At 51.4% G+C, this 24932-nt stretch overlaps 1 protein-coding gene across 6 annotated transcripts in view; it reads right to left on the bottom strand.

Moving 5' to 3' along the window:
- Window positions 1–24932, bottom strand: part of LOC310711833 (uncharacterized protein) — a 37700-nt gene that overhangs the window by 10686 nt on the left and 2082 nt on the right. For 3 of the 6 annotated variants that reach the window (XM_083514170.1, XM_083514172.1, XM_083514173.1), the window contains exons 2-14: window positions 21349–22533; window positions 20740–20812; window positions 15734–16172; window positions 14234–14440; window positions 11747–11827; window positions 10621–10733; window positions 7946–8004; window positions 7649–7738; window positions 6125–6168; window positions 4343–4512; window positions 3999–4069; window positions 2711–2856; window positions 9–153 (exon numbers count right to left, since the gene is read on the bottom strand). In XM_083514170.1, the coding sequence (XP_083370296.1) occupies window positions 9–153; window positions 2711–2856; window positions 3999–4069; window positions 4343–4512; window positions 6125–6168; window positions 7649–7738; window positions 7946–8004; window positions 10621–10733; window positions 11747–11827; window positions 14234–14440; window positions 15734–16172; window positions 20740–20812; window positions 21349–22428 (2718 nt within the window). In that variant the 5' untranslated portion in view covers window positions 22429–22533. Of the gene's footprint in view, window positions 1–8; window positions 154–2710; window positions 2857–3998; window positions 4070–4342; window positions 4513–6124; window positions 6169–7648; window positions 7739–7945; window positions 8005–10620; window positions 10734–11746; window positions 11828–14233; window positions 14441–15733; window positions 16173–20739; window positions 20813–21348; window positions 22534–24043; window positions 24234–24322; window positions 24878–24932 lie in introns of those variants that run through there. The other 3 variants (XM_083514171.1, XM_083514174.1, XM_083514175.1) reach the window with 3 other exon arrangements.

Genomic DNA, 24932 nt, shown 5'->3' with positions numbered 1-24932 from the left:
GCACACACCAGGGAGTTCTTGGAAGGTGCCGTCGGAAGAACTGGCCGGATGAACTTCCTCTGGGAGCCCACAGCTGCTGGGAAGGGTGGCGAAGAGAACATGGCAGCCACCAGGTTTATCCGGGAAACCCAGGAACTCATTTCCGCTGCGGTCCTAGGTAAACAGGAGAGGGCAGGGAGAGTTATATGAATGCATGTTTCTCGGTTTTTTTCCTTTTAATTTTAATCTTTGTTATATCGCAAAGTAAATACATCAAAACAAAACCATACATAAAGAATAATATCCAATAAAACAGAAAGGAAGAAAAAGTAAAGAAGAAAAAATGCAAAGAAAGGTAGACAGTAAAAGAATAAAGAAAATATAATATTTCAATACAATTAACAATATTTTACAAAATAAAAATAATAGACTTCCATCACTCTCACAATTCTTTTCACCTTTCATATTTTATCTGTATTTCAGTATTATTTTCATCTTAATATACAGATGTGCATATATGTATACTTCCCCTTTTCCATTCACAAGGTCATTCTAGACACAGCCATTTTTTTGCATTTGAACCTTGTCTTTCTAAATAGTCATTCAAGCAATTCCATTCCTTCTTGACTGAATTCATTGGCTTTAGTCTTATCCGTAAATTTGGCCAGTTCCAAATATTCACATAATTTACATGACCATTCCTCTTTGGTCAGTACCTGGTTACCCTTCCAGTTACTTAGCCAACAGAATTCTCGCCGCTGATGTCGCGTACAGAAAATATAAGTTTTTTTCTTTTGGAATATCAGTGTTCATTATTCCCAAAAGATAAGTTTCTGGTCTTTTACTATGTGAAGTTCTTAGTAACTTTTTTATTTCTTCATGGATCATGTCCCAGAACTTTCTAAACTCTGGACATGTCCACCACATATGGTAAGGTCAAGGTAAAGGTACCCCTGACTGTTAGGTCCAGTCGTGAACGACTCTGGGGTTACTGCACTCATCTCATTTTACAGGCCGAGGGAGCCGGCGTATAGCTTCTGGGTCATGTGGCCAGCATGACTAAGCCACTTCTGGCGAACCAGAGCAGCTCACGGAAATGCCGTTTACCTTCCTGCCGGAGTGGTATCTATTTATCTACTTGCACTTTGACGTGCTTTGGAACTGCTAGGTTGGCAGGAGCAGGGACCGAGCAACGGGAGCTCACCCCGGCGCAGGGATTCGAACCGCCGACCTTCTGATCGGCAAGCCCTAGGCTCTGTGGTTTAGACATCAGCGCCACCCGCATCCCAATACCACATATAGTAGAAGGTTCCAAGTGAATGCATGTTTCTAATCTAGCAAGCTTTCCTGCTCCCAAGAGCCCCATCGGCCCTTGCTTGGTGGTGGCAGCAGCCTGAGGAAAATGCAGAAGGAAGACAGTCGACAGGAGGTATCCGAGCAGAAGTCTGCACGCAACAGGCATGACTTACACCAGGCAGTTCTCAAACCAGCAGGCAAGAGTTACACACACATCACCAAGTTTAGCTATGTTTCAAATTGCAATCCAGAAACAGAATTGTGCTTGTCAAATAATAAAATCCATTACAGTGGTTGGATGCGGGTGGTGCTGTGGTCTAAACCACAGAGCCTAGGGCTTGCCGATCAGAAGGTCAGCAGTTTGAATCCCTGCAACGGGGTGAGCTCCTTGCTCCTGCCAACCTAGCAGTTTGAAAGCATGTCAAAGTGCAAGTAGATAAATAGGCACCACTCCAGTGGGAAGGTAAACAGTGTTTCTGTGCGCTGCTCTGTTTCGCCAGAAGTGGGTGAGTCATGCTGGCCACATGACCCAGAAGCTGTACGCCGGCTCCCTCAGCCAATAAAGCAAGATGCGCGCCACAACCCCAGAGTCGTCTGCAACTGGACTTAACGGTCAGGGGTCCCTTTATAGTGGTACCTCTGGTTACGAACTTAATTCGTTCCGGAGGTCCGTTCTTAACCTGTAACTGTTCTTAACCTGAGGTATCACTTTAGCTAATGGGGCCTCCTGCTGCCGCCGCGCCACCGGCGTGCGCGATTTCTGTTCTTTTCCTGGGACAAACTTCTTAATCCAAGGTACTACTACTGGGTTAGCGGAGTCTGTAACCCGAAGTGTTTGTAACCCAAGGTGTATGTAACCGGAGGTACCACTGTATACAGCCGTTATCCCAAGAGCCATCACATCGCAGCAGGCAGAGCTGGGTTTCAGCCTAGTAGGATTGGGTCCCAGACCTCTCCTCCTTCTGCAAGAATTTGTTTACTGTTGGGCCTCTTCACTCAGTTAAATGGGAACAGCAGTAACCTTGACTCCCCAGGACTGCCGACGAAGACTATAGTTAAGTGACAGGGACAGATTTTGAGGCACGCCAGAGACCAAAGCCTGTTTCTCCGTTTTGAATACACACTTAAAAAACTAAAACTGTTTGCTCTATGCTTGCTGATGAAGAATGTTGCTGCTGTGTCACTAATACCACAAGAACCGAAGTCTTTCCGAATGCGATTTTCTGCTTCCTGCCCAAAGCCATCCTTTGTTGCTTTTCCTTTTGGATCTGTGAAGCTTACGAATTGCTCAGGTGAGGAGGAAGCGGCAGTGGTTTGGGGAGGCCTGCCTCCCTTGGACCCATCCATGACAGGAGTGCTTCTGCCTCAGAGGGAGCCAAAAGGAAATCCTGAGCTGAGGAGGTAGCAAATGCAAGAGAGGTCTGCAAATACTCACGGGGCTTGGAAGAGGAAGATGCGCCAGTCGGCCGTCTGCAGCCGGAAGACGTGGGGCCGCTTGGTGTACTTGCTGGCCTTCTCGGCCAGGGCGTGGTGAACCCCGATGGGCTCCTCTGAGGCAGAGGCGTCCGTCCGGCTCTCATCCTGCGAGAACAGCAGGAGCAAGCTGAATCGGGGGTGCGGGGGCAGAGCAGAGATTTTGCCTGCAGCACTAACCCCAGGTAGATGAGCTGAGAGGCGCCCGAGGCCAGCCAGGCTAGGTGGGCAGGAGGCCAGACCCAGGATAACATGCACAGAGCCAGGGGACGGGGTCCTGGGTGGAACTGAGCCGGCAGCCAGGGCAGAGGGTCCCACTCGGCCAGCCTGGGAAGAAGCCCCTGGTTAAAGAGACACACAATGGTCCCTCTAGCTCAGGACGCCCTAACCCAGATGAGCAGAGGCTCTCCAGGGTCTCAGGTGAAGATGAAGAGGAGTTTGGATTTGATATCCCGCCTTTCACTCCCTTCAAGGAGTCTCAAAGCGGCTAACATTCTCCTTTCCCTTCCTCCCCCACAACAGACACTCTGTGAGGTGAGTGGGGCTGAGAGACTTCAACAGGGGCGCCGATTTATAAAAAATATTGGGGGAGCCCGCGAAAGCTCATGAATAATAAATAAGCTCATGAATATGCAGATAAAGTGGCGCCGCCTCCTCGTGAGCGAATAGGGGAGAGCGTGCTGCGCCTATTAATCAGCTCCGAAGGAAATTGGGTGGAGCTTTTGCTCGGGAGGGAGGGCAGGAGGCATGCAGCCCGACCCTGTGCACTTTGGGCTGGGGGAGGGGCGGCGGTGGCGCTCTGCTGGAGGGGCACCCGAGATTATTGGGGGGGCGGAGCCCCCCAAACGAATTTTTGAGGGGGCTCGGGCCCCCTCAGGCCCCATGGAGTCGGCGCCTATGGACTTCAAAGAAATGTGACTGGCCCGAGGTCACCCAGCAGCTGCATGTGGAGGAGCAGGGAAGCGAACCCGGTTCCCCAGATTACAAGACTACCACTCTTAACCACTACACCACACTGGCTCTCATGGTGGAGGTAGAGGTGGAGGGCATTCCCAGCCCAGCCGTACGGAACTGAACCTGGGACTTTCTGCATGCAAAGCAGGGCTCTCTACCTGCAACTGTGAGACCCCAGGGGTCAGCAGAAAGGGTGGGTGGGAAGTAAAGATGCCAGAAGAGAGAGAAGGGCCAAGCACTGCACAGCCAGCACAAGTCCTTTGGTTTCCGTGGTGGTCTGGCCTGCTCCTGGTTACCTTGGAGAAGTAGAGAACCACCCCTTTCAGCACCGTATGAAACATCTTCCAGCCTCTCTTGCCCCAGGGCGCTGCAAAAGAGTGAGATGGGGAGCGGTCAAGTTGGGTCTGCCGCCTGCACCTTGGTGTCTAGGGCTGCCCAGGAGGGGCTGGTGGACCCCTGTGGCTGCTTAGGACCCCTGTGAGGTTGCTTAGGACCCCTGTGGCACAGGAGTGCCCCCACCACTGCCCACTCCCACCCAGCTTGCCCACAGCCCTGGCATGCATGTGAGACGGCTGATGTCTCTCGCAGGCCCAGGTCCCTGTGGGCTGCTGCTTGCCGTGCCCCCTGGCCCAGCACTCACTCTTCTTGCCATCGGCCTCCGCGTGGACCTTGCGCGCCAGGAGGCCCTGCCGGTAGGTTTTCGCCTCGGGGTCGTGCGACAGAGTCAGGAAAGGGTTGGCTTTTTTCTGGCCGGATGCTGAGGGCGAGAGAAGCGCGGCGCTGAGCGACTTCTCCTCCTCCTCCTCATCCCTGCAGCAGAAAGAGGAGAAAGAGGCTTCGTGAGGGTCTGTCTGAAAAGGCCTTTTGGGGGGACAGGGTGAGCAACAGCTCCTGATTCAGCCACTGCAGTAAACTCCTCCTTTTCTGAAAGCTGACATGACTGCTAAAGGTGACCCCCCCCCAAGGCATTGGGCTGCCCTCCCCTCCCACAAACAGAAGCTGATCCAACTGGAAGCTGAATCTGATGTCAACATTGGAGATGGAGCAGCAGAGGGGAAAGGCACCTGTCATCTGTGGAGGAGGACGACTTAAACACATTGCGGAGTTCCCAAAAACAGACCAGAGGCAATTGTATCTCATCCTGCTACTGAAGGCAAATGAGCATAATGGCCACAAATCCAATACAGTGGTACCTCGGGTTAAGTACTTAATTCGTTCCGGAGGTCCGTACTTAACCTGAAATTATTCTTAATCTGAAGCACCACTTTAGCTAATGGGGCCTCCTGCTGCTGCCACGCCGCCAGAGCCCGATTTCTGTTCTCAACCTGAAGCAAAGTTCTTAATGTGAAGCACCATTTCTGGGTTAGCGGAGTATGTAACCTGAAGCGTATGTAACCTGAAGTGTATGTAACCTGAGGTACCACTGTACATTCAGGATTGGCACAGTCCATAAAAAAATCTAATTGCAGCAGACTTAACTCAAACTTACAGTAACTTGTAAGACTAAACGTTAACACTACAGCATATAGAACAGAACACCACACCAGAACAAAGAGATAGAAAGAGAGAGTAAGCTCCGGCTTCTTCTGGCCTTACTATTATAGTCAGCATGATCGTGACAGAAAGATAACAGAACCAGTTTAAACCAGCTGTTCTCAGCTTCTCAGAAGGAATAACCCAAACAAGAACCTTCTTCCTGTTCCTTTCACATAGAAAGAAACCTTCCAGAACCCTATTGATTTAAGTAGAACAGGAAAGATTTCTACACATCAGATCAATGCTTTCTGTACTAAGAAATGCAAACTGACAAGGCCACAGCGCCACCCGCGTCCCAGTAGGGAACCTACTGTGAATTGAATGTAAGTAAACTTCTTATCATTACTTTTAAAAGAAGACTGTTGTGTCTTTATTCTTCTTAAGAGGGATAAAAGGGGAATTCACCAGGATCAAACCCAATCTGGACAAGCCAGACTGGATTGCTTAACTCAAGAGATTCAAACGATTCTACCAACTAGCTTCCTGTTATATACTGGGGAATGTACTCTGCAACTGACTCACTAGTGTGAGTGAGGAAGGATAATATTTAATCAAAATATCCTCTCCTTCTATCCACAACATTCCCACAATTCTATGGTCCCTGTGATGGGAGAGACCTCAAAGGCAGACCAGGGCAGCTGCCCCCAGCCTCAGCCTCCGTCCATCACCTGAAGTCCTGGCTGTGAGCCACCTTTGGGAACAGACTGGCTGAAGATTATTTCCCGGTCGGTTTGTGGCCCCTCAATTCTCTTTCTTTCTGTGTGCCCCCAGGGCATTTGGGGCTGGAGGGCCACCTTGCAGGAGCAGCCATGGGCCTCTCTTCTGCCCACTCAGAAGTTCTGACACCCACCCACCCCCCAACGTCGTTGCCACCATCTTTACTTACGCAGCCCATTCCAGTTTTTCTTGGCGGATGGAATGATATAGCTCCTAGAGAGAGAGAGAGAGAGTGTAAAAGAGAACCATCAGTCTATGATTCCCTCTTCACATCCAGGCCCCACCCTGACGCATGTCCCCCCCCCCAGGACCCGCTGCACCCCCGAGGAGGCAAAGGAGAAGCCAGCTGGAAGGGGTCTGGGCCTCAGGCGCCTCCTCTGGCAGAGAAAGTCTGTCAGGATTTCCCCTCTAGTCATCACATACAGCTCCCAAGTTAAAACAGTACAACGCATCATCAGAGATCTACAACCTCTCCTGGACAATGACAGTTCTCTTTCTCAAGCCCTGGGAGGAAGACCTTTCATTGCCTACAGACAGCCACCCAATCTTAAACAACTCCTAACCCACAATAATACTACAACCAGACTTAACACGGACACTGGCACCAGAGCCTGCAATAAACCCAGATGCCAACTTTGCTGCCACATACACCCGGACAACACCATTACTGGCCCCAACAACATCACACATACCATCTCGGAACTATTTAATTGCTCATCGTCTAACATTGTGTATGCCATCAAGGTATCTGAAAAAGTGTGCATGCACACGAAAGCTCATACCAAGAACTAACTTAGTTGGTCTTTAAGGTGCTACTGGAAGGAACTTTTTTATTTTGACAATGGCAGACCAACACGGCTACCTATCTGTAACAGGATTTCCCCTTCTCCTCCGAAACTGAGCACCTGATCCCTTGGGGACAGAAGCTCAAACAAAGCACGATGGCAGAGGTGCTCAGAGTCACGCTTTCGGCTGGACGAGACAGAACGCTTGAAAAGACATTTTCACGTCTTAAAAAGGTCTGGCCCGTCGTCCAGGAGAACGTGAACCCAGGAGCCTCTCCCCTTCTGTGTCCCAAGTTCCCAACACAGAGATAATTTTTTTGTACGGGGGGATTTCCAAGCGGACGGCTGCCCGTCGTCCCCCTAGCTGGCACCTAAAGTGGCAGAAGGCTGCCCACCTCCGTACAAAGAAGGCCTAAGCAAGGCTGCCTGTCACAGGGTGTGGCGGTTGCTCGAGAGTAACTAGTCAGGACTCCGACCTGTCTTTTATAGGCTTTGTTCTTGGTGCAAACTATTTACAGTGAAGAGCGTCATAAGTTCATGTCTGGCTCAATCGCTAGCAGAATCTGGGAGTGGTCGGTCTTTGTACCTCCCCCAGCATAAAAGTGGCGTCACCCCCAGCCTTTTCTGCCCCTCCCTGCGCCAAAGACTACTGCGCAGAATGGGCGCTGGCAAGGGTGCGCTTCCCACCTCTCCAGGGATGAGGCATTCCCTGGTCCCTGGAGGTGGGGCTTCCCTCCTGGCTGGAGGAGGAACTGCTTCGCGAGATTTTCGGAGGCTCCCTATAACACAACTGCCCTTCCATCTCTCGCCTCTGAGGTGATGGCAGTTCCCTGACACTGCTCAACCAAGCTAAGCCCCCAGTCTCCCCCCCCCCAGGACAAGGGGAAAGGGCTCCCGCTCCTTTGTACCTTCAGCTGTTCTTTTGGGAAGTTCTTGCCATCGTTCAGCCCGTCGAGATTGGTGAGGAAAGCCTGGCAGGTCATGCTCCGCCCGCTATGCTGCATGCCACAAGCAGGGAAGGGAGGAAAGGTGCGCATCAGGCCCAAGGTAACGTAACGTCCAGATTGTGCTTCCCCCAAGGCCCCCCTCCTGTTTCCCTTCCCTACACGTACAGTTAGACCCAGAAGCGCGAGGTGGCAGGCGAGCCCTCTTTCCATTAGGTCCCCTGCATACAAAAGCCACCCCCCCATCCCCCATAGACTTACCTGCCCGTGCAGGTCAGTGTTGAGGAGCATGATGGCACAGGTGAGGGTGTGAACAGCATCTGCAGAGGGAGGGATGGCGGCAGGATGGCAGTGGTGCTTTTGCATGCAAGAACCGGCCTGCCCTCCCCAGGCTTCGCGCCAGGAGGCGGCCACCCCCTCCTACCAACGTCACCTTAGCCGAACCCAGAAAAAAAGCCCCGCTCAGGCGGCGGGAACTCCCGTCCCCTCCATTCTCCCCTCACCCCGGTCCCTCGCTGGCGATGAATACGCCGTTCCTCGGCCCCGCGGCTCCATTCCTTTCTAAAGTCCCGCCGCTGGGGGTCTTCCTCTGACTGACCGACCTGCCCGCCCCTTCTCAGGAGCTCCCGGTCACAATTCTGGGCTGCATCAATAGGAGTATAGCATCTAGATCAAGGGAAGTAATAGTGCCACTGTATTCTGCTCTGGTCAGACCACACCTGGAGTACTGTGTCCAGTTCTGGGCACCACAATTCAAGAAGGACACTGACAAACTGGAACGTGTCCAGAGGAGGGCAACCAAAATGGTCAAAGGCCTGGAAACGATGCCTTATGAGGAACGGCTAAGGGAGCTGGGCATGTTTAGCCTGGAGAAGAGGAGGTTAAGGGGTGATATGATAGCCATGTTCAAATATATAAAAGGATGTCACATAGAGGAGGGAGAAAGGTTGTTTTCTGCTGCTCCAGAGAAGCGGACACGGAGCAATGGATCCAAACTACAAGAAAGAAGATTCCACCTAAACATTAGGAAGAACTTCCTGACAGTAAGAGCTGTTCGACAGTGGAATTTGCTGCCAAGGAGTGTGGTGGAGTCTCCTGCTTTGGAGGTCTTTAAGCAGAGGCTTGACAACCATATGTCAGGAGTGCTCTGATGGTGTTTCCTGCTTGGCAGGGGGTTGGACTCGATGGCCCTTGTGGTCTCTTCCAACTCTATGATTCTATGATTCTATGATTCTACTTTGGGAGGCGCGCGCCGGAGTCCCCTGCGCGGTTTTTGGCAAGGTGCCTAATAATTTTCTTAAATTATTGGGGGGGCAGAGCCCCCCCAAACGAATTTTTGAGGGGGCTCGGGCCCCCTCAGGCCCCATGGAGTCGGCGCCTATGGAGGGAGGAGACCGAGGGGAAGGTCAGGGGAGGCCCACAGGCTCAAAGGACCCAGGCCCCCTGCTCCCAGAACGCCAGCAAACCCCCTTACTCAGAAAAGGGGCTCAGGACCAGCTGAAGTGGCAAGGCAAGGAGCGTTGGGCTGGAGCCCAAGGAATGAAAACAAATCTTCCTGCCTGCAGTTCCTGCTCTTAACAGGAGCACAATGTCCCAGGCTGGACTGGATGTACAGCAGAACCTCTTTTGGGCCCGGGTATTTTCCATCCCCTATTAAAGTCAGCAGCCAGCAGACCCAGGTTCTGAGACCCCCCCAAAGACATGCAAACTGGGCAGGCCCAACTGTGCAAGATGACAAAAGCATATTGGGAAATGATTTATAATGAGTTGAATTATTATTATTTTTTAAAAAAACTTTTGTGGAAAAAACCAGAAGCTTTTTTTATTAGGAATTCTAGGTCCAGAAATACCAATGTATGCTATGACAGCTGCGCGAATGTTATTAGCCCAAAGATGGAAGCCCAAAGATGGAAGGAATATAAAGTACCTACAAAAGAAGAATAGCTGACAAAGATGATGGACTATGCCGAAGTGGCAAAAACGAAAGGGAAGATCAGAGATGAAGAGGATAATAAATTCAATAAAGAATGGGGGAAATTTATAAGTTACTTAAAAGAACACTGTAAACAATTAAAAACATCGGCAGGATTCTAAAAAAAAAACAAACCACTTGCAATGTAATCAGAACTATGGTGAGAACTGAGCGTTAAGAAAATATGGAGAACATTATATGATGCAGTTGGAAAATAACTATGGGAACCACATAGGGGCGGAGGAAAGTTCAGGAATTCAGAGAATCCTGTAATGACTTATTTGTGACAATACCGTATTTTTCGCTCCATAAGACGCACCTAGTTTTTAGAGGGGGAATGCAAGAAAAAAAGTATTCTTTAAAGGGAGCGCTGAGCAGAGCCTGTACGCATCCCAGGCTCTGTTCAGAGCTCCCTTTCACGAGCCGCAAGGAGCGTGTGTGCGGCGCTTGCAGGCTTTTCCCCAGGAGGGAGAAGGGCAATTCCCCCACCTTGTAGAAAAGCCCGCAGTAGCCGCGTACCCTCTAGAGGGTGCACGGCTCCTGCAGGCTTTTCTATGAGGAGGGAGAAGAGACTGACTGGCCGCGTCGGTCCCTTCTCCCTCCTCGGGGAAAAGCCCCCGAGAGCCGCGCGGAGCGTGTGTGTAGCTCTCGGGGGCTTTTCCCGCCTGCATTCGCTCCATAAGACGCACACACATTTCCCCTTACTTTTTAGGAGGGAAAAAGTATGTCTTATAGAGTGAAAAATATGGTAATCATTAAAGCTAAAGGTGAATAAAATTTATTTTAAAGCCACAAAACCTTCCAAGTAGAAAGGATCCCGCACAGTTCAGGATACACATGGGCCACCTGGGACCGTTTACACACAGACACCCAAACTGCATGAGACGAGGGACAAGGGCTCCCTCCCTCATTTAAGCCCTGTCTGGGGCTGCAGGTGAAGAGCCGGCCTTGCTGGCTGCCTTACCTGGGCTGAAGCAGACCTCAGGATTGCAGCTGTGATAGCGCTCGGAGAAATGCCGCAGGATCCGCTCCCGCTCCTGGGTCTCCCCGGTGAGCACAAACGCCTTCAGGAAGGACCTGCAAAGAGGAGGGAGAGGAGCGTGTGAGGAGAGGCAGCCTTGAGGCAACTGCCCTCCTCTGCCGGCTGCCAGTGTCAACTACATCACTCCACGAAGCTGGAAGGAAGTTGGGACCTCCCAACAGTGGAGCTCAGCACACACAGGCGACAAGGGTCCAGGGACAGTAGGGGAGATAGGATTACGCCTCACCTGCCCAATTCCTTGCCCATGTCAGCAGGACCTTCAGCCAGAATCCTGCTCTCTCTCCCCTACCCTCCCTCAAATTATCAAGGACCCCTGCTGGGCGAGGCCTGTTACTGCCCTCCTAAAGGTAAAGGTAAAAGTCCAGTCACAGACGACTCTGGGGTTGCGGCGCTCATCTCGCTTTATTGGCCGAGGGAGCCGGTGTACAGTTTCCAGGTCATGTGCCCAGCATGACTAAGTCGCTTCTGGCCAACCAGAGCAGCGCACGGAAACGCCGTTCACCTTCCCGCCGGAGTGGTACCTATTTATCTACTTGCACTTTGATGTGCTTTCGAACTGCTAGGTTGGCAGGAGCAGGGACCGAGCAACGGGAGCTCACCCCGTCGTGGGGATTCGAACCGCCGACCTTCTGATCGGCAAGTCCTAGGCTCTGTGGTTTAACCCACAGCACCACCCGCATCCCTTTCTGCCCTCCTAGAATAGCCAAAACAGGAATTCCACCCCCCCCCCACAAAGCTTCCTCTCTGCTTCAGTTGGATATTTTAAGTGATCCCTTCAAAAAAATTACTGCTCTCTCTTTCCCCCACTAATACAATGCAATGTAAATTTCTGGTTGTAACCTGAAATGGGGCCCTTTTGAGGCTGATCCAAAGTTTGTAGAAACCTAGGGCAGCCCCTTGCCTCTCCCGCTGGGCTGCTCCCTGGGAGGCCAAGCCCTCCTCCTCCTCTGGTTTAGCGTACTTCCCAGGGTGGGGGACATGGCCACCCGCCTTCCCGTTCAAGAGCAAGGTGGAAAAACACACACGACCCCACAGGAAGGAACATCACCTCAGGGCTTGGTCCAGAGTCTGTCCGCTGAATTGGAAGAAAGAGAGGTAAGCTTCTCTCACCAGCCGGCTGAAATCGTTGCTGTGGACAAAGACATAGGAGAAGCTCAGGACCCCCCCAAAGGAATCGGGGAGCAGCCTTATGGGGAACTCACCCCCCCTGGTTTCTCCAGCATCAGCTGCTGCCCCCCCAGCCTGTAGAGGGACTCCCAATTCTGCCCATGGGCTCCTCAGCCCAGCCCTCGTATTCCTCCCACAAGGTTGACCAGGTGCAAAAAGGGGGTAGCCCCTTTCCTGCACCTCCAGGAACAGTTGGGGAAGAAGGGGTTGCAACAGGTAGCAGGTACAGTGGTACCTCGGGTTCAGAACTTAATTCTTCTGGAGGTCCGTTCATAACCTGAAACTGTTCTTAACCTGAGCTACCACTTTAGCTAATGGGGCCTCCTGCTGCCGCCACCGCGCAATTTCTGTTCTCATCCTGAAGCAAAGTTACTTACTACAGTGGTACCTTGGGTTATATATGCTTCAGGTTACATACGCTTCAGGTTACAGGCTCCGCTAACCCAGAAATAGTACCTCGGGTTAAGAACTTTGCTTCAGGATGAGAACAGAAATCGCGCAGCGGCGGTGCGGCAGCAGCAGCAGAAGGCCCCATTAGCTAAAGTGGTGCTTCAGATTAAGAACAGTTTCAGGTTAAGAACGGACCTCTGGAACGAATTAAGTACGTAACCAGAGGTACCACTGTATTTCTGCGTTAGCAGAGTCTGTAACCTGAAGTGTCTGTAACCTGAAACGTCTGTAACCCAAGGTACCACTGTATCTGCCCTTCTGCTACCCCAGGCACCAGGGAGCAGCTGGTCATCGTTTGCCCATGCAAATCCACTCCAGTGTCAGGATGACTTTTCAGCCCAGAGAGGGTGCCATCAGGAAGGCCTGGCTTGTTTAAAGTTCCAGCATCCTGTTCTGAGAGCCAGTGTGGTGTAGTGGTTAAGAGCGGTAGTCTCGTAATCTGGTGAACTGGGTTCGCTTCCCCGCTCCTCCACATGCAGCTGCTGGGTGACCTTGGGCCAGTCACGCTTCTTTGAAGTCTCTCAGCCTCACTTACCTCACAGAGTGTTTGTTGTGGGGGAGGAAGGGAAAGGAGAATGTTAGCCGCTTTGAGACTCCTTAAAGGGAGTGAAAGGCGGGATATCAAATCCAAACTCTTCTTCTTCTTCTTCTTCTTCTCACTGTGGCCAACCAGATGCCCGTGAGAAGCTCACAATCAGGATTCAAGCACAAAGGAACTCTCCCCTCCTGTGGTTCCCAGTAGGAGGCATTCAGAAGCATTTTTGCCTCCAAATGTGGTGGCAAAGCCTAGCTAGCAGCCCTCAATATCCCTCTCCTCCTCCGTGAATTCGCCCGGTGCTCGTTCAACGCCATCCAAGTTGCTGGCCCAAGCCTGCCTCCTGTGGGAGTGAGTTCCACAGTTTAACCACGTGCCTCAAGAGGCCGCAGCCGTGTCTAGCTGGGAGAGCAAAAGTGTAGTGACCAGGTGGGATTGCTATGAGGAATTATATCTGAAGAAGTGTGCATGCACACGAAAGCTTATACCAAGAACTAACTTAGTTGGTCTTTAAGGTGCTACAGGAAGGAATTTTTTTATTTTGACTATGGCAGACCAACACGGCTACCCATCTGTAACAAATATAGGGTAAGCCATCTGTGTCAGCAATGAACGCATTGCGTTGACTGGGTTTAAACTATTTTGATATGATTCTTGATCAATCCACGCCTCTGCATCCCTGTTCCATTTCTCTTTCTTCACAAGTCAGGTACCCACTTAGACAGGCAGGCGTCCTGGGTCATCAAAGACAGTGGGCAGTTTCTTTGATGTAGCTTTTCTGATATGTTAATCTTAGGATGTTAATCTTAGGGCCAGGAAATAGGTTTCACATAAAGGTGATCATGATCACTGTCCTCCTGGCCATCATTCTTATCATATGTACTGATTGTTTATGACTGATTGTTGCTGAATGCACTCCTTTGTAGTTTTCATTCATTTACCCAAAAGTATGCCTGCCTAACTAGTGTTTGTAGTTTAACTTTGTCCCCATGTGGGGTTTCACAGGGCGGGTGCCACTACCAAGAAGGCCCTCTGCCTGATTCCCTGTAACCTGGCTTCTCATAGAGAGGGAACTGCCAGAAGAAATCTGATTGGTTCTTACGAACACTCTGTAAAAGTTCTTTTGTGAATAAAACGACCTGGGCCGAGGGGTGGAGGGACAGAGATCATTATACGCACCCTTCCCAGAGTCTTGCTGGTTCAAGCCTCTGGGTGTATTTTTATTAATCAGAGTTCAATCCTTCCTTTCCTTTGTGAACACCTCACAAAAGAAAAAGGGAACTGAGCCGAAATAAGCCAGCTGGGCAGGAAGGCGATCTGAGTCACACCACTCCAACCGGGAGAGAAGCCCCTGCCTCTGTTCCTGATACAAGACCCCCTTACTTCTTCCGGAGAAAAGAGGCCACCTGCGACCTCTTGAAGCCATCCAGGTGGTAGAGCCGTGTTGCTAGCCTCGCCGCGGCAGCCTGGTCCGCAGGGGGGGCGCTGCCGTTGGCATGGAGGATGCCGTTGGGCTCTGCCTGCTCCTTGGCGGGTGGCGTCTCCTCCCCTGAATCGGTGCCCTTCTCAGAGGGTGGCTCTTCAGGGCGGCTGCAAGAAAGGAAAGCGGTTGTAACAACACACAACAAGATGGAAGAAGTAAAATATTGACATCACACATGGGTGAAGGGGAGTGGGGGGTATATGGGAACCTGGCAGCAGTCACGAAATTAAAAGACGCCTGCTTCTTGGGAGAAGAGCAATGACAAACCTAGACAGCATCTTAAAAAGCAGAGACATCACCTTGCCAACAAAGGTCCGTATAGTTAAAGCTCTGGTTTTCCCAGTAGTGATGTATGGAAGTGAGAGCTGGACCATAAAGAAGGCTGATCGCCGAAGAATTGATGCTTTTGAATTCTGGTGCTGGAGGAGACTCTTGAGAGTCCCATGGACTGCAAGAAGATCAAACCTATCCATTCTGAAGGAAATCAGTCCTGAGTGCTCACTGGAAGGACAGGTCCGGAAGCTGAGGCTCCAATACTTTGGCCACCTCATGAGAAGAGAAGGCTCCCTGGAAAAGACCCTGATGTTGGGAAAGATGGAGGGCACAAGGAGAAGGGGGCGACGGAGGACGAGATGGTTGGATAGTGTTCTCGAAGCTACCAGCATGAGTTTGACCAAACTGCGGGAGGCAGTGGAAGACAGGAGGGCCTGGCATGCTCTGGTCCATGGGGTCACGAAGAGTCGGACACGACTAAACGACTCAACAACAACATTTATAATATAATTTGTTAATTCCGTTGTATTTACATATAGCAAAGGGAAGCCTAGAGCAATTAGATGTATTTTAATTTAGGTAATCTATGTAATAGGCTTATATTAGAAAATGAATATGGATTTTGAATTTGATGGTTTTTTTTTAAAAAAATGGTTTTGAAATAAAAATATAAAAGAGGGGGAAAAAGAAAGTTATTTACACCCTGCCCTCCCCACCCAAGACCGGGCTCAGGGTGGCGAACACCCAATATAAAAACAAATGGATTGAAATACAACTTAAAAACAAGATTAAAATACAACATTAAAACACAGCCTCATTTCAATGGAAACTCAAATCAAAAACTTTTTGGGGAAATGAAAATGTCAAGTCTTCATAAGGGCGGAGGACCCGGCAGAAGGCGGAAAGCAGGAAGCAGAAGGCGAACAGAGGACAGCTGAGGCTCCCCAAAGCTGCTAGTGAGGCAGTTGCTGCCTTTGCAAAGGAAGACACTTGCCCACACATGGAGGCTGCTGTTGGGTTGCATCTACCCAGGCCCAGCTTCTAACCACACCAGGAGGATGTTGTGGGCGTCTAGCAAATGAACTTAGGCGAAAGGCCCCAGGAGACACCCAAGGGAACAAACTTACTGTACAGCCGGTGTTTCTTCCTCCTCCTCGTCCTCCTCCTCTTCCAAGGTTTCATCTCCATCCACGACGGGCACCATCTCAAGACCCTCTGCTGAGCTCTCCAGCTTCCCTTCCGCACCACCGAGGGAGGCCAAGTGCAAATCTGCCGCAGCAACTTCCTCCTGCAGGCAGGAAGTCCTTCTGGGCTCCTCCACCCATGCGCACGAAGGCAGTGGGTGGCCACGGGATGGGGCTTGTGGCTTGTGCTCCTCCTGCCACCGACTCTGCTCTGCGGCAGGAGCCGAGAGGGACCGGAAGCTGGGAGAAGCCCAGCTGATCTCTGCAGGAGATGGAGGTTCTGGGGCAGGGTGGCTCTCCAAAGGTTCTTGCAGCAGAGAGGTCACCAGGGAGGTGCTGCAGGTGGAAAACAGCAAGCCTTCCTGGGCTGGCAAGTCAACACCTGGGCGGGAAGGGAGGGAGGAATGGATGGGACAACAGGTTAATGACATCGTGACAAGGCTCCGCTCTGGTCCTCCATGGACCAGGGCTGGGGTTAGGTCAGATGGGTATTTGGTAGATCTGGGCAATATATTGTCCAAAACCGGTTCAAGGTCCCTGTTGTGATATCGGCTTCAAAATTTTGGACCTGGCAATATATTGCAAATCATGATGTGTGTGTGTGTGTACGCTCTGCAGAAACCACGATGCAGGGAAAACCGTGAAACCAGCCAATGCCGCATCCTTGTTTCAGACATTGTGTTAGTATAATGCAAGGATTAGCTGATGATATATCACAAAGTTGAAAACCAGATATTGCTGAGCCCTAGCATTGGGCCTATTTAGCGTGGCTTTGAGGGTCCAACTACATTGGTACTTTGGCTCTCAAATGTCTTGGTACTCAAACAACTTGGAACCCAAACACTGCAAACCTGGAATTAAGTGTTCTGGCTTGCAAACATTTTTCGGGAGCCGAACACGCTCTGTTTTGAGTGTTACGCTTCCGTTTTGAGCGTTACGCTGAGGTCTGTCTGCTTTTGCTATTTATTTTGTGTTTTGTGGCTCTCTTTTTTGGTGACTGTGTGGAACCCAGTTCAGCTACTGATGGATTGATTGTGTGACTGCAGTACATTGTTTATTGCTTTCATTTTATGGATCAGTGGTCTCGTCAGATAGTAAAATTTATGCTAAATTGCTGTTTTAGGGGTTGTTTTTAAAAGCCTGGAATGGATTAATCCATTTTACATTACTTTCTATGGGGAAGGGCGCCTTGGTTTTGGAACGCTTTGGTTTTGGAACGGACTGCCGGAATGGATTAAGTTTGAGAACCAAGGTACCACTGTAGTGGCTTAACGATTCAGAGGCTAAACAGAGGGGGGGGCCTGAACTTGTGATGGGAACCTGAGATGCATTGCCCCCCACCACAAAGCACTATCCCCCCCACAAAGGAGTCTTGGTTGACCACAAACTTGACATGAGCCAACAGTGTGACGCGGCAGCTAAAAAAGCCAATGCAATTCTGGGCTGCATCAATAGGAGTATAGCATCTAGATCAAGGGAAGTAATAGTGCCACTGTATTCTGCTCTGGTCAGACCTCACCTGGAGTACTGTGTCCAGTTCTGGGCACCACAGTTCAAGAAGGACACTGACAAACTGGAACGTGTCCAGAGGAGGGCAACCAAAATGGTCAAAGGCCTGGAAACGATGCCTTATGAGGAACGGCTAAGGGAGCTGGGCATGTTTAGCCTGGAGAAGAGGAGGTTAAGGGGTGATATGATAGCCATGTTCAAATATATAAAAGAATGTCACATAGAGGAGGGAGAAAGGTTGTTTTCTGCTGCTCCAGAGAAGCGGACACGGAGCAATGGATCCAAACTACAAGAAAGAAGATTCCACCTAAACATTAGGAAGAACTTCCTGACAGTAAGAGCTGTTTGACAGTGGAATTTGCTGCCAAGGAGTGTGGTGGAGTCTCCTACTTTGGAGGTCTTTAAGCAGAGGCTTGACAACCATATGTCAGGAGTGCTCTGATGGTGTTTCCTGCTTGGCAGGGGGTTGGACTCGATGGCCCTTGTGGTCTCTTCCAACTCTATGATTCTATGAAAGGACTGTCAGCAAAGTTAAAACTGGAAAATTAAGAAGTCTTTGCCTGAGCTAACACGTTTAAGCTGCTAACAACTTCAGTCCTGGAAAGGAAGAGTCACAAGCTGAGGCCCCCGACCTGAACGCCCACACCATGGAAGCAGTGGACGCATCCTGCAGCCTCACTTACTCCGATGCCCCAACACTTTTCCAGTCCACCCCCATTCCTGGTTAGAGGTGAGACGACACCAAGGATCGGTCAGGTGATAATTTTTGAGAACTGCTTGTAAATGCTGAATTTTTAATTCTGGAAACTGAGCCCCTGCATGGTTTATTTTAAACCGCATAAGGTCGCCTTGTGCACGCTGGGCCAGCAGCCTCTCAAAAGCAAGGGTAAAAGGGAAGCAATGCCATCTTGAACGGCATGAGCGATGGAGCCTCAAGAAAAGTGTGGGTGCACTTAGAGATCTCAATTTCGACCACACAGTGCGAAACTGTTTTAACTGCTATAACAAGGGTGTCTCTGGACCGTAACTTGTGGCTCATGCAACAAAAAACAATATTTAGAATATACTGGACCCCATTATGTTTGTTTAAAAAAGGGCTATCTAAGGTATCTAACTGTTGGAGATGCAATAGGGATAATGCTTCTCTAAAACATATGTTCTTTCATTGCCCAAATTGAAAGATTTTTGGCAGAAGGTAACAAATGATCAACAGAACTGTACGGAACAACCTTACATTTACAGAGCAAAATATCCTCTTGAATATTTACAAAAGGACAATACGAGTGGGCTCTCCGTGCCCTGACCACAGCAAAAAGACTGATACTGATGAATTGGAAAAATAAAAATGCGGCTCCTTTCTACAACTGGATTGAAGATTTATACAAACTTGCAACATATGAACAACTTGCATATAAATGCAGACTTGCCATGGACAAATTCAATGATACTCTATCTGAAATCCATTCTTACAAATACTGTAATAGGTTAAGATCTGGTGAAGTACAATAACAACCTTGTAAAGTATACAGTTTGGGGGTGTCCCCCCCTTATTTCCCCTTCTATACACATTCTGTTTCTCTTTTACGTCTCACAATGTTTAGTGCACATATAATTACGTACCGGTAGATAGCCATGTTGGTCTGCTGTAGTCGAAACAAAATAGAAAAAATCCTTCCAGTAGCACCTTAGAGACCAACTAAGTTTGTTATTGGTATGAGCTTTCGTGTGCATCCACACTTCTTCAGATACTTCTGTTTTGGTGTACAGTGGTGCCCCGCAAGACGAATGCCTCGCAAGACGGAAAACTTGCTAGACGAAAGAGTTTTCCATTTTGGAGGTGCTTCGCAAAACGAATTTCCTATGGCCTTGCTTCGCAAGACGACAATGCCTTGTGAGTTCCTGCGGGTTTCCCCCCCCCCTTTTTCTAATCCGCTAATCCGCTTATCAGCTGATCCGATCAGCAGATAAGCAGCTAAAAGCCGCTAATAGCGCTAATCCGTCAATGGGCTTGCTTCGCAAGACGAAAAAATCGCTAGACGAAGAGAATCACAGAACGGATTCTTTTCGTCTTGCGAGGCACCACTGTATCTGAAGTAGTGTGCATGCACACGAAAGCTCATACCAATAACAAACTTAATTGGTCTCTAAGGGGCTACTGGAAGGGATTTTTTTATATAATTACACACTTTTTGAACTTTCAATAAAGATGTTCAAAATCTTTTTTAAAATGTAAAAAGGGGAAAAAAAGAAAAAGTGTGGGTTCAGGAGAGCGACCCTGCACATGAGTTCAAGGACATTTCCACAGTGAAGAAGCTAAAGAGAGCCTTATCATTTTTTCCAGCGGGAGTGAATTTGAATGTGTGTGCGTGTTCTCTTAAGCCAAAGGCTTTTGGATCACAGAATCTCTCTTCACCCAATCACTGGGGCTGAACAAGCAGGCCAGAGGGCTCCACTTCATTTAATTAATTTTCTTATGTTCCATAATTTCATAATTTTCATATGTTTTATACCACTTTTCACCGAAAGTCCATAGCAGCATGGCCTGCCTTTAAAATCTTCAAGACCAGTTAAAGCCAACAGAAACCATAAATAAAGAACAAGCAGCCTGAGATTACCTGATCTCAAAGGTTATTGGGAAGATAAAGGGCCGCTGAGAAGTGAGCCAGCAGGCCTCTTAGGTGTGGGGGTGGGGTGGCAGTCACAAAGGAAAAGTCCAACTGTCTGAAAATAGCTGAACCTTTGGTGCTCTGGGCAAACCGGAGATTAGCAGGGGAGACTGTGAGTGTAGTAACCTGATGCTCTTAAAAAATGGTCTGCAGCCCACAGCGTCGGTCCTGTATACCTGAAGGAGCGTCTCCACCCCCATCGTTCAGCCCGGACACTGAGGTCCAGCGCTGAGGGCCTTCTGGCGGTTCCCTCCCTGCGAGAAGTGAGGTTACAGGGAACCAGGCAGAGGGCCTTCTCAGTAGTGGCACCTGCCCTGTGGAACGCCCTCCCAGCAGATGTCAAGGCAATAAACTACTATTTTACTTTTAAAAGACACCTGTTTAGGGAGTTTTTAATGTCTGACGCTGTATTGTTTTTGATATTTGGTTGGAAGAAGAAGAGGAATTTGGATTTGATATCCCGCTTTATCACTACCCGAAGGAGTCTCAAAGCGGCTCACATTCTCCTTTCCCTTCCTCCCCCACAACAAACACTCTGTGAGGTGAGTGGGGCTGAGAGACTTCAAAGAAGTGTGACTGGCCCAAGGTCACCCAGCAGCTGCATGTGGAGGAGCGGGGAATCGAACCCGGTTCACCAGATTACGAGTCTACCGCTCTTAACTGCTACACCACACTGGCTCTTGAAACTGGAAGCTGCCCAGAGTGGCTGGGGAAACCCAGTCCGATGGGCGGGGTATAAATAATAAATATATTATTGTTATTATTAGGACTCACCTGGGGGAGTCATCTGGTCCAAATCACTGCTGGAGGGTTTGTGGTCCGGCTCGTCCGGGAAGAAGCCTTGGACCTGGAAGACAAAGCCAGAGGTCAGAGAAGGGCAGGGCAGCACAGGCCTTGGAGAGCAGCTCTGGCCCCCTCACCCCACCCTGGGAAGACCCTGCCTGCCTATGGAGCCTTCTGCCAGCCCAGTCAGTGGGCAATGTTTGCTAAGCACCTGCGGGGGGAGAGAATGGCAGCCTGTGAGCAGCTGGACCAGGGAGGGAGGGGAGCAAACGATGGCGGGGGCTTCCGAGGGGGCCTTGCATCCCATCCTGAAGCACGTCTGCTTGTAGGGAAGGCCACCGCGCTGGAGGGAGGGTGGGTGGGCCAGGCTTTGATAGAGAAGAAGCATCAGTACTACACTGTCTTTGAAGATGGGGGATTGTTAAGCAGCCTTCCTGCAACCAGCAGGTCTCCTTCGTTCCCAAGGCAGGCTACGCAGAGATCCAACATCAGCTGGCTGACCTTTCTAAGGCTAGGCTGAGTTCTGGGCTACGACCGCCTTTCCCTGCAGCCTGGCCCAGGGAAGCAGCAGCAACACCAGGCTGGATTCTCAGGACTCACCTCCTTTGACGCGTCCGACAAGGGAGCAAGGCAACGAGGTAACTCCCTCTCCTCCTCTTCCACCGGGCAGGCACTTTCCAGCTCCCCTTCCGTGATCACCAGGGGAGACAAGGAACGGTAATGAGGCACGTAGCTTGGGTAAGGGCCTGGGGACAGGTTTCCACCAGGATCTGGCTCAGGCGCAGGCTCGGAGTCCGTGGCCACAAGGCTCATTGCCACACCTGTCTGGCACGGCAGGCCGTGGGCACAATCCGTAGAGGTCAGACCGCAGGTGGGGATTCCTTCCCCATCTTCCTTGAAGGCCTTTTCTTCCATACGGCCCAAGAGAGATGGTCCTTCAGAGCTGGTGGTTCTTGGACTTGCGCAAAAGAGCGGGTTGTCGTAAAACAAGCATTCCACCTCCTCCTCTTCTTCCTCTTCTTCCTCCAGTGAGCCTTCATCCTCCTCCTGCCTCTCTGAGTCCTCCTCCGGCTCCTCCCCACTATCGCTCTCCAGGAGCAAAGGCTCATGGGAGGTGGCCGAGTCCTGCGAGGGGGGCATCCCCAGAACCTTCTCAAGGCTGGGGGAGGAACTCCTCAGTGGCTCCTTCTGCCGGTCAATCGCCCCTTGCAGGTCCAGGAAGCATAGCTCAGCTTGGAGGATGCTGGCCGAGAAGAGAGCCTTGGTGGCATCATGGCTGCTGTTGTCCAGGCTCTTTGGATTTTCCAGCGGCTGCTGAGATGCTTCCCTCCCAGGCTGCACAATCTCCAGGTGCTTTGAAGAAGGGCAAGTTCCAGGGTGGAATTCCTCAGCACAGCTCTGAGCCAGCGGCGGAGAAGGTTTCTCAGAGGACGTTTCACCTCTGCTCCAGCCAAGGCCCTCCAAGCTACCCTGGAGGAGGTCTATGTCTTCCAGGCCCAAGAATGGAAGGGGAGTCATGGTTTCAGTCTGGGGGGTTTCTGAAGGTGTCAGCAGGCCACCCGCCCCTCCTAAGCTGTCTCCAGTTTCACAGGTCACGTCTCTTATTCCTAAATCAGTCAGAAAGTCTATTAGGTCCGAAGGACTGGAGGATCCAGAAGGCTCCATTCTGGCGTTCACCATGAAAACGTCCAAAAAGGTCCCGTTAGGCTAAGCCCTCATCTTGTTTGTAAAGGGTTGAGCAACGCGGGCCTCCTGTGGGCGGGATCCATGCCTCTCCTGCTGTCTCTGGAAAAGAGAAAGCAAACGTTGACGTTATCACGAAACAGAAGTTGGGGAGGGAGAAGCTGCTGCAAACAGAACCTGGCCAAAAGGTCACCTGGAAAGGGCCCTGCAGGTGTCACCAGGTTTAAATTGGGGGTGCTTAAATTGTCCATCATTTCACTTTCAACATTATCAGCGGTCTCTCCCCACAGGTTCATGGTGGGAAAGGACACTCTTCTAGTATCAATGGACCACAATTCATCATGCTAGAAAGCATCGTTTCAGCTGGTGGAAGCCAATCGCAGCATCCAAGGAGCCCAAATCTTCTCCCACCAATCCACTGGCATGAATTGCAGCCCCACCACCACAACAGCCCTAATAATCTTGGGCTAGAGGAGGAGGAACTGGTTGGTGGCAGTGGGGTGGAAGAGAGAGACTCACCAGCTCTGGGGCTGCAATCAAGGCAGATCAGAGATGAGGCAGCGGCAGGTGCCGACTGACCAAACGAGCAGCCTAGCCCAAAGGAATGTCTTTGCTGCCGAAAAGAAACTAGGCTTCTCTTCAGTATTTTAAGAATTTATGTACCATCTCTCTGCCCCAAATTAGGTTGCTAATGGGGACTAGCTATACGGATCCCATCCCATCAGTACTTAAAGCACAGCACCGAGTGCAGTTCCATTTCTGGGCACAATTCAAAGAGCTGGCGGATAACTAGGGGGTCCTGGACGGCTAATCACTCTGGTCCCTGAAGGGCCACTTTTCATCCCAGCAGCCAGCCTCAAGGTCAAACCTCCCTGGTGCACAACCTTAAGTGAGTGGGGAGCAGGGAGGGGGCTCACTATCGAAGACCCTCCTCAGGAAGGCTTGCCAGGCATCAACTATGACATTTCAGTGCCAGGCAAGCACCTGTTTGTTCGCCCTGAGATTCCAGCAGGCAGTGATAGCCAGCCTTGACTATTATGTAACCCATTCTTCTGAACTTTACGAGTTTTAATTTGGTCGTTTTTGGTTTTCGGGTGTTTGGCACACGGCAGCTGCCTTTGTTGTTCTGTTGCCTTCTGACTTGTAAAAGAGCCTTGCTGGCGATTTCCAAATAAACAACCCCCTTTTCTCCCAAGCTGGCGCCCTCCCCGGTGTTTCGGACCACAACTCCCATCGCCCCCCGCCCCATGATGCTCTTCTGGCCGCTTGTGCTCCAAAACACCTGGCGAGGCCCAGCTGGGTGACCCTGCCCGGCCAGCCTCCTTGTTCTTTAAGAAGGGCGGCGTCTCCTCCGATTGCGGAAGGGAGCACGTGGGAAAGGGGCCAGGGGCGCCGGGAAGGGAGGCAGGCAGGCAGGCGGGCATTCCCACCCAGGCGGGGAATCGGCGCAACTCGACCCGCGGCGCAGGTGGCCTTCCCACTAGGGAAAACCAGGCAGGTAGGCTGGCGCTTGGAAACCGGCTGCCCGAAGGGTAGGGGGGGGGACCCCGTTTCCAAGCTGCTCGGTTCCGGAAGCGGCTTTTGGAAAAGAAACTGGGCTCCGAGTCCTCACCTAGGGCCTCCCAGGGCAGGAAGAGTCTACCTGCGAGGAGCCTCCGCCCTCCAGCTGCCTCCACCCGGGCCGCGCTCGGGGGCGCCGCGGAGGCGGCAGCTGCTCCGCGGCCAAAGTCCCCTTCCGTCGGGGCCGCCAGTCTTCTTCCCTCGGCCAAGGCCGCTCCCAGCCCCGCCAGGGGAGCCCGCCCGGCCCGCTTCCCTTCCGGGGCCGTCCGATCCGAGCTGCCCCTTCCCACCGGCTCGCTCCGGCCGGAGCCCCGCGCCCGGCCGCACTTACCCGACCGCGCGCCCGGCTCCGCTCCGCCTTTCCTGCTCGTCGGGCGGGACTGGCGACGGGAGCCCTCCCCGCCGGGCCAGAGCCAGGGCCGCAGCCGCATTCCCCGCGCGCCCGGTCGCCTGGCCTTCCTGCCTCCGAGAGGCGGCGTCGGCCGAGCTTGGCTGGGGCCCGGTTGCTCTCACTCCGCGGCCCGGACCCGAGGGCACCTTTGCGCAGGTGGGGGACGGGCCCTTTGCGCCAAGGAGCAAGCCCGGAGCAGGTGGCCTCTTGCGCCCGAGCCGTCTCCGCGGGGCGGCTTTTGGCACAGCAGCAGCAGCCCCCTCCACATCAGCAGGGCTCGAGGCAGCCTAGGAAGCCCTTCTCTGCCCTTTCCCGAGAGAGCAGTCAGGATGCAACCCTTTTGCCTGGTTCACTGGGGGATCTCATCTCTAGCCCCCAGCCTGGCCTTTTCCCCCTTGAGAGAAGTGGGGCAGGTTCTGGGCAGCTGTTTCCGCAAGGACCCCAGACAACAGCACAGGGTTTAGGATGGTGTGGCCAGTCCGCCCCCCCCCAACAGGGTACCAAGCCAAGGGGGGGGGCTAATAATAATAATAATAATAATAATAATAAT

The sequence above is a fragment of the Podarcis liolepis genome, assembly GCF_965112155.1.
Source record: "Podarcis liolepis genome assembly, chromosome: 7".
NCBI classification, from domain to species: domain Eukaryota; kingdom Metazoa; phylum Chordata; class Lepidosauria; order Squamata; family Lacertidae; genus Podarcis; species Podarcis liolepis.
Note: the sequence above shows the minus strand (reverse complement) of the source record. Positions and strands in the feature narration are given on the sequence as shown.